The following is a 9,826-nucleotide window of genomic DNA, read 5'->3' on the forward strand; positions in this document are numbered from 1 at the left end:
CAGTAGAGATGCTCTTGCCACAGAGAAAACAAAGTTCTTTTCTGGGGCGGGGTGTCCCTTACTCCAGCCTGACAGGATTTAGGAGTTTTTTCCTGCCCCTCCACCTGCTGCCCCCCAGGAGGGGGTTGAAGCATCTTTCTAGACACCTAATTTAGCACAATCAGCTCCAGTTGCTCCATAGCACTCACTATGTTCCTGCAAAAGATCAAGTGACCCAAATGAGGACTGGCACTGATGGCTTGGGGCTTTCATTCTCCCACCCTCCAAAAAAGGATTCGCAAGCCTCTGCAGAATTAGTGAAGCCTGGGCAAACTTGAGTCCCCACCTGCTGTACCATGGCTCCCCCTGAAGGTCTCCACAAACTAGGTATCTCCTGTGAGATGGATTAAGGCTGCAGCCTGACTTGGCCTCTGATATCTAATCTAGACTTTTATTCATCTCTTTACTTGGGCTTTCTTAACAAAGTGTACTTGGTTCTGAGAAAACAGATGCAAGGCATAGGCCTTAAATTAAGGGCTCACAGATGGCATACAATGGTAAATAAACTTTTCAAATCACTATGGTGTTTTAAAATGGTAATATGCAGAGGAGTGTGCTTAGAAAACCCATAGTAGAGTGGCACAGGAGGGGACACAGAGAAGATGATTGTTTCTTTGAGGGTGAGGAAGACTTCCAAGGGCATCACTAACACTTGAGGAGGTCATCAGGTAGTCACAGAGCTGGGCAGTGCAAAAGCAGATTCAAAGATAGAAAGACTCACAGAGAGGTTCTTTACAGAGCTGGAGTCAAGGGATGTGTGGAAAACTGTCAAGGGTAAGGCCAAGAAGTAGGCAGAGACCATATCATGAAGGACCTTGACTGCTATGCTAAAAGGCTTATGATTTATCCCAAAAGTAATAGGGGCCTTGGCCAATTTTAGTTCTGAGAGTGGTAAGAGCTGCATCTTTACTCAACAACAATCCTGTACTTGAGAAAGGCTCTGATAAATCCACTCATTCTGGAGCATGGCTGTCAGGTAAAAGAAAGGAGTTCACAGGTATGGAAATGCAGCCCCAGAAGTTGCTTACAGGAGCTTACAGCAGAAAGTGGGAGTGGTATTTTCTGAAGAACGTGCTGGACATCACTGTAGGTATGACTGGCCTTTGCTTTAGGAAAAGAATTATTAATTTAGTTCTAACAAGAGGAAGACGGTGGATGTCCCTGTTTGTTTTTCACTACTTAAGAGGCTTGTCTTCAGAATGTTGTCCCTGATTATTTGACTTGGACTGTTTTAGGGAAATAGCACCCTCTAGAGGAAGGAGGGTGCATGTTTTGGGTGGAGCAGCAACAAACCACTTCCACAACTTTGGCCAGCTTCCTTCCCCAAGGCTCTGGCCAGCTTGGGGGTGGAGTGTCTGATTATTTATCTGCTTCTGACTCTGGCCACCAGAGAACAAAGTGGCCTGGCTGTGGGAAGTGGAACAACAGCTGGGAACAGCAGATCACAGCTGGAGGTGGCAGATATAAAGGCTGGCAACAGCAGGCACAACAGTTGGAGGCGGCAAACACAACAGCCAAAGGCAACAAAGAGGCTAGCCAGTAGCCAAAATCTCCAGTGCCCATGAGTCCATAGCCTTAATGTTGGGCTCTTGCAGCTCTGGGCTCTGTCTTCTCTCTCAGCCTTGGTACAATAGAGGCATCTCCTGAAAGTATGAGACCCATGACAATGAACCTGGGGTCCACAACAGCAGTTGCTGGACCAGGAGCCAGAAGACATGGGTTTGGGTTCCAACTCTATCACTAATCTATTTTGGATTATTTTAGAAACTGAGCTTTAGTTTCTAATGATGTCTTTCCTACCTACCCCACAACATGAGGACAGATTTCATAAACTTTAAAGTGATAGATAATTATAAATAATTATTTTGAGAATAAGCAAATCTTTCCTTGGGCTAACAGCTTCCAGTCTCCGTGATAGGCAGAATCTTCCCTGAACACAAACCTAGGACTTTAATGGATTCCTGAATGTCACCATAGAAAGTGCAGGGGTAGAGATGGGGAGGAGGAGACAGGCCTCCTGATCCTCTGAGTGTTGTCAGAAACTTAATGATAATCTTTCAACACCCATCTGCAGCTTTAATCTCATCTATAGGATCTTTGCAAAGTGCTTGTACAACCTGTCCTTGAATACCTTCATGGGCAGGGCACTCTCCAACTTTTAAGGAACTCTTTTTACATTTGGACTTCCTGATTGTATAATGTCCTTTGTAATATTAGTCTGGAATCTTTCTCCCTGTAGTTTGAACTCATTGGCCCCGGTTGTTCCTCTTGGAGCTCAAAGGACTAGTCTAAACCCTTATTCATATGACATCTCTTTAAGCCAAGTATTTGTACACATTCATTATATACTTCAAATTGTCTCTCCTCCTTACTAACCCCCCCATTTCCTTTAACCATTTCTCATGTGATCTGGTCCTGAATTTTCTCATATCCTGATTGTTCCTTGAGCCTGGATACTGCAGGTGTGGGATGAACTGAGTAGAATAGAATTATTTATTTATTTATTGTAGAGACTTTCATCTCTAAAACTACTATGGTTTAAGATACTGTTTTTGTGGCAAACAAAATACATGAATAACTCATGCTGGATTATTTTCTGATGTTTCTTTCTTTTTTTTTCATTGCTGCTTGCTAAATCACATCTTCCCAATCCTGAACTTGCTTAGGTACTTCTTGGACCCAAGTACATAATTTAATTTTTATCCTTTTGTTAGATTTGGCTCACTCATCTGGCTCCTTTTAGATCCCATTTCTTCCCAGTCCTTGCATTTGTAATCTGTCCCAGCTTTGTGTCATCCACATAATTGATGGCCCTAGTGTTCTTCTAGTTTTTAATGAAATTAGTGTTAAGAACATTGAATAGGGCAAGACCAAAGATAAAGCTCTTTTTTACATTAGTAGAAAATTAATTCATGGCCCACTCACTAGTACTGCTGATTTTAAAAATTTTAAGTCACCTAATTTTATTACCCTTCTGTTCACTTTTCTTTGTCTTATCCCCAAGGAAAATTACAGATCTTGTCAAAAATCTTGGAGGCTTAGGTACGCTTTATTGCATTTAGTTGATTTATTATTTTAATAACCTTATCGTAGAAGAAATGATTTTGATGTGGCTTGTTTTTAGTAAACCCACACTGAGTCTTACTGATAACTTCCTTTCTCTTATCCTGCTCAGTTACTTATAATCTTAATATTCTACTCAAGGATCCTACCTAAGATCAAGATCAAGATCTCACCTGTTTGTTTATAGATTGGTAGTTCATTTTTCCTTTTCCCTCCCTCCTTCCTTCCCTCCCTTTTTTTCTTCCTTCCTTCCTCCCTCCTTTTTTTTTTTTTTTTTTGGCAGTACTGGGGATTGAACTCAGGGTGTTATGCTTGCTAGACAAGCACTCTGCCACTTGAACCATGCCCCAGTCCTTTTGGCTTTTAGTTTGTTTGTCAAACAGGATCTTGCACTTTTGACCATGCTGGCCTCAGACTTCGATCCTCCTACCTCTGGCTCCCAAGTAGCTGGAATTTCAGGCATGCACCACTATGTCTGGCCCTTCATTTTCCTTTCTGAAAATTAAAACTATGTTTACTCATTTCCAATTCTGCAGCAATTCCTCTATTTTCTAATATTCCTCAAAATCTCATATAGAGGTTTTATATTTTTTCAAGAGTTTGAGGATCAAATGAGAAGCTGTGCTTATGTGTGAACTCTAAAATGGTATATACACACAGGAATTGTGGTAGCTGTTTTTATTACCACTACTGAGTACTAAATAGGGCTATTTGAGCTCTAAATGGGAATTCTTTAAATTTCAGAAGTGTAGAGCTTCTTTTTGCTTCAAAGGCGCCAAGGACATTGGGCAGTGAATAGCACTTGAGTCTGATTGAGTAGTGGTTTCACATGAATAAAAGTTCCAAATAGTCTCCTGGTTGGTAAAATGAGCATCCTGGCTACCTCTGAACATTCTTGGGATTCTTGGCCACTGGTGGTCTCTAATTCAGTACCTACCTAGATGGCAATATATAGATGGACTCAGATAATTTAGAATTTTCCAGGGACAAGGCAGTAGGGAAAATAGGGGAGGGGAAGTATGAAGAACAATGATAAAACAGACTTTTGGAATGAGGATGTGATGAATTTCTCTGATCTTCAAAAAGGCCCAAATCCCCAGAGTTTACCTTGCTCCTTCCCAGAAGAGTCCAAGTGCTTGAGTGATTAAAATTTTCTCTGCTGGAAAAGTACAAAGTTACTCCTTGGGCAGGGGTATCAGGCACCTTGTATTATCCTATTTCAGTGCCTGTTCCAGTTTCTACTCTCAGGACAAATAGCAATTCTGAACTTGAGCCTGTGCAGACATAGCCACTAACTACTATGTTCTCCTACTTCTCTTAGTCAAGACAGTTTTGCTACCTACAATCTGGCATTTTTGCCAATCCTTATGGGAAATGTCCTAATGCTGCCAGGAAGTTTCAGTATCTTTGTTTCTCTCCCACTACTGTTTATTTCTTTTTCCTCAAATCCTGTTTGTACTCTTCCTAATATCAACCTAGACCCTAATCCCCAGGTGATGCAAACAGATGATAATAAATGAAATGGGCTGGGTACTTGTACAGCATCTTGGAGGGTAGAAGAATGGGAAATTCTTCAGCTATATGAGCATGTTAGTATCACCAGTGGGTACTAACTTGGTACTGTGAGAGAGAATAGAGAAATTAAAGGTGTGTGTATATCTTAATAGGGATTGGCCTGGAAGGATTTCCATGGAATAGGCTTTTTTTGCCTTATGATAGATATTATGAGAGTGGGGAGGGATCCTATTTCAGAATTAGATACCATTAAAAATCTGGTTCTGTGGCAAAAGATCACTAGAGCCCTTATTAGTCTTGTCCTCACTTTTCAACTGTGAACTTATTACTCTTTCTTCTCTGCCTCTCCTTTTCTAAAAATTAAAATATTAGACTGTATTAAGATTATTTGCTTATTTAGCATGTATGTTCCTCACTAGGCTGTGAGTTAAGAGAATCAGAATGATGTCTTTTTCATCTTTGACTTACTAGACCTTGTACAGTAGCTGGCATATAGCAAGTGCTCCATAAATGGTTGCTAATAAAAGAACACACAAGTGGCATCAAAATGATTGTTAGTTCTTCCTGTCTACTGGGTGGTGTCTAGGATTTGGGTGGACTCCTTTCTTTCTTTCTTTCTTTCTTTCCTTCCTTCCTTCCCTCCCTTATTTATTTGTTTTTGGAACAGGGTCTCACTATGTAGTCCAGGCTGTCCTCAAACTCACAATCCTCCTGCCTCAGCCTCGTGAGTGCTGGGATTACACATGCACCACCATGTCTGGCTAGTTGATTGGATTTCTACAATAACCTCCTTTATGCTGTCTTGATCCCTCCAGATGACATCAGTTGCCAAGGTGTATTATAGTCAGACCACTCAGACAGAAAGCCGACCCCTTATGGGCCCAGGAATACGAAGGCGGAGAGTCCTGACAAAAGATGGTCGCAGCAATGTGAGAATGGAGCATATTGCTGATAAGCGTTTCCTCTACCTCAAGGACCTATGGACAACCTTCATTGACATGCAGTGGCGCTACAAGCTTCTCCTCTTCTCTGCAACCTTTGCAGGCACCTGGTTCCTCTTTGGTGTGGTGTGGTATCTCGTAGCTGTGGCTCATGGGGACCTACTGGAGCTGGGCCCCCCTGCCAATCACACCCCTTGTGTGGTACAGGTGCACACACTCACTGGAGCCTTCCTCTTCTCCCTTGAATCTCAGACCACCATTGGCTATGGTTTCCGCTACATCAGTGAAGAGTGCCCCCTGGCCATCGTGCTTCTCATTGCCCAGCTGGTGCTTACCACCATCCTTGAAATCTTCATCACAGGTACCTTCCTGGCGAAGATTGCCCGACCCAAAAAGCGGGCTGAGACCATCCGTTTCAGTCAGCATGCAGTTGTAGCCTCTCACAATGGGAAGCCCTGCCTTATGATCCGAGTTGCCAATATGCGTAAGAGCCTCCTCATTGGCTGCCAGGTGACAGGCAAACTGCTTCAGACTCACCAGACCAAGGAGGGTGAGAACATTCGGCTCAACCAGGTCAATGTGACTTTCCAAGTAGACACAGCCTCTGACAGCCCCTTCCTCATTCTACCCCTTACCTTCTACCATGTAGTAGATGAGACCAGTCCTTTGAAAGATCTCCCACTTCGCAGTGGTGAGGGTGACTTTGAGCTGGTGCTGATCCTAAGTGGGACAGTGGAATCCACCAGTGCCACCTGCCAGGTGCGCACTTCCTACCTGCCGGAGGAGATACTTTGGGGCTATGAATTCACACCTGCCATCTCATTGTCAGCCAGTGGCAAATACATAGCTGACTTCAGCCTTTTTGACCAAGTTGTGAAAGTGGCCCCCCCTAGTGGTCTCCGTGACAGTGATGTACGGTATGGAGACCTGGAAAAGCTCAAGTTGGAGGAGTCATTAAGGGAGCAAGCTGAAAAGGAAGGCAGTGTCCTTAGTGTGCGCATCAGCAATGTCTGATGGCCCACTCCCACCTCCCTAGCCCTCTGGTCTCTTTTCCTCCTTTTTGATGCTCTGGGCGAGGGATTCTATCTGGGTTCACTGGAGAACCCCAGAAATACCCATCTTCCACTTTCCCTTCCTTAACCCAGTGGCCTGATGGTAGTCCAGGCCAATTGGAGTCCGTTTTCCTTCCACTGTCCCCTGACCCCTTTCCTTGCTTCTACTCCAATGCACACAACTCCTTTAAGCCAGGATGGGGAAAGGAGAGGGAAGATTAGGCTGAAGTGTCTTGGAAGACCTCAGCCATGTTGGAGACTCACATCAGGAGGACCATGTGAATGGATGGATAGACTCCCCCCACCTCCTACCACTACCAGAAAGTTTGGTGACTTGAGGCTAAACCTGCCTCCATCTCTATAGTTCCATCTAGCAAGTTCCCTAAAGCAAGACTTTCTCTGATGGTCACTTTGTGGTCTGTGCCCTTAGAAATAATGGGAATTCAAAATCAGTTTATTCTGGGGTCTCTACCAGCCCATGTTGAATGAAGCCAGGGTTTGTCATGGAGTATCTAATTTTTGCTGATAATTCCTGAACATAACCTAGGCCCTTGTTCAATATCATTTTCCCATTCTAGTTCTCAAGTGGGCCCTCTCAGCATACCCAGTTCTCTCAAAGCCTCTGTCCACACAATTGGAGATGTTTTGAAAAACATAAAAATATAGCCACAACCACCACACCTGTACTCATCCTGGATTTAGAGCTGTTGTTCAATTCTTGAACCTATTCTTGGGAAGCCCTGGGAAGATTTGTTTTCCTATGTCCCTTGAATAGGGGATCCTAGTCAATATATTCTCTTGAATAAGTCCAGTGCCCAGGCTCCATGAAAAGGTCTGAAAAAACCATTCCAGATTACACTGTACCTGGCTTCTTTTCTTCCTTTCCTTCCCAGCCCAGATCCCCTTTTCCTTAACCCCAATTCATTGGAGAAAGAGAAGGAAAATGCAAGGAGTTCTCTCTCTTAACACTGATGCTCAACTAAAACCAGATTCACAGGGCACAGATTCCCCAGGAGAGTTTAACCAACTTCTCAGATTTCTACACTGTTGTACAGAGCCTCTGAGAATTGGTAATGCTTTGTTAAGATTTGGGTAGAAGCAGAAATCTGTGGCTGGCAGCCACTGTTTTGTTATATCTCCCAGTGCTCTTATGAAAAGTGCCAGTTATTTTATGAGGCAATGCTGTGAGGGGAGGAAATTATACCTCCTGATCAAATAACCCTGGTCTCCCTTAGCCATTCCTGAGACTTGGTATAATGATGAAAATCAGTGTCAATTCTACTTTCTTCTGCCATAAGATCAGTTTCAGTTAAGAGGATATCTTAAGGGATCGACTCCTGGTGAGGATTGCGGTAGGGCTCAGGAAAGGGCATGTAGGCACCAGAGCTTTCTCTAAAGACCCAAATCCCACAAGTGGTTTTTCATTTAGGTATAAAGGAACCCCCTTCCCACCCCACAAAGTAGTTTGGTATAGAATCCCTGTATGAATCAAGTAGCAGTTTATTTAAAGTAGACTTGACCAATTATTACAAGCTACCCACTTACACAGAATGTATACATCTGTATGCCAAGCCTTGTAGAGAAACAAAATTTTGAGGCTCAACCTACTTCAACTGTGCAGCCTTCTTAAATTGCACTCAACTAATTGAGTCTTCAAAATGAAGAACCTTTGGTCTCTACCTACCGTAAAGTCCACCATTATTCTTTAGCCCTGATAAGAGCAAGAACCAGAAAAACTTGAAAATCTGAAATAAAGAACAGAAGGCAAAGAGCCAGCTTCTGTACTTTCAACTTTATTCATTGTTAAACTAACCTGATTTCCTTCACTGTGCAAAGACAAAATGTACTGCAGTGTGTGTGTTTTCTTATCAATTGGTAATTTTCCTCCATCTGGTTTCCTTTGCACACTGTAGCTTCACTCCTGAAGGAGGGAGGGATGCTTTCCATTGCCCTGCTGTCTATTCTAAGCCCCCAGACTCTCCTCAGATTCTTGGATAACAATGTGAGAAGAAAACACTTTCTTTCTTAATCCTTTCTGAAACTCCTCTACAATCCCAGGCTTTATGCTAAGTTGCACTTTAAATCATACTGTCCTATTAATGCAATCTGGCACCTTCTGCAATAAGTCCCTTGTTTCCCAGAGAAAAACTCCACCCACCCTCAACACTAAATGGCTCTTTTAGACTACAGCCTATCTCCCCTGACCTAGAACCCTCTTTCAAACTATAGGATAAGCTTTAGAAGCAGTCAGGACTTATTGACTTGAATGTTAGGAGAGTAGTAGGCACTGATGTTAAGGGGGGAGATTTCAGAACATGGGTAAAACAACTGATGGGGAAGGATACCCAGGGTGTAAAGATGACAAAACATGGGGCTAAAGAGTCTAGTGAAATCAGTGAAACCCTAGAGTTTTATTTGGGGCTGGCAAGCAAATGTGGGTGGAGGCTTGGGGAATTAGGAGCTGATATATATGAAAAGTTTATCTAAGGAGAAAAACAGAGATAATATATATGAAAAAATATGTATATAGATGTATATATGCCCAAATATACTGAATGTACAAAAAGGAAGTACAAATATCTTGCCTTGGTTGTGGGAGACACCCATATTTTCAAACTTAAAACGAATGATCTTGGTTTCAACAAAGAAGTGAGATAGCTGATGGATTTCAGGTTTGATGATGGGAAAGGAAGGGCCAGAAGCCCCTCTTCATGAATACACAAGATCTGTGGAGGTCTGGTGAATCTGTGCTACTGATAGGACCAGGAAGAGAGGAGCTAGGAGGAAATAGGGAGGAGAGACTTTTTTCCCATGGAAATATAGGAAAATCTACTACTTATACTGTGTGGCCCCATCCCTACCAGCATTCTGCCACTGTAGCAACTTTAAAAATAAATAAATAAATAAATAAATAAATAAATGCACTTTTCTGTTTTCCTCTCTTTAAATACACTGCATTTTCCCTTCCTTCACCAGGTAGAAGCAGCTGTAGCTCTAGCCCCCATAATTAGACTAAGAACCTGTAATATCTTGGTGTTTGGGAGACACTAAATGGAAGCCTCAATCCTAGAATGCAAATGCCAGGACTGAAGAGCTGCTGGGCCCATGATACTTTCAAGACAGAGGCCCAGCCTCTATACAGCTGCAAACAATCAAAAAAGGGTGCCATCTATGCCAGAAATCTCAACTCTGGCACTGGGCATGGGGAGAGGGGTA

General features: G+C 42.9%; 1 protein-coding gene across 1 annotated transcript in view; it reads left to right on the forward strand.

Moving 5' to 3' along the window:
* The window catches only part of Kcnj10 (potassium inwardly rectifying channel subfamily J member 10), a 30,249-nt gene extending 20,718 nt beyond the window's left edge, over positions 1-9,531 (forward strand). Inside the window, exon 2 of the mRNA XM_020169223.2 lies at positions 5,433-9,531. Coding sequence (XP_020024812.1) covers positions 5,433-6,572 — 1,140 coding nt within the window. The 3' untranslated portion in view covers positions 6,573-9,531. The remainder of the gene's footprint in view (positions 1-5,432) is intronic.
* The last annotated feature ends 295 nt before the right edge of the window (positions 9,532-9,826 follow it).

The sequence above is a fragment of the Castor canadensis genome, chromosome 11, assembly GCF_047511655.1.
Source record: "Castor canadensis chromosome 11, mCasCan1.hap1v2, whole genome shotgun sequence".
Lineage (NCBI taxonomy): Eukaryota > Metazoa > Chordata > Mammalia > Rodentia > Castoridae > Castor > Castor canadensis.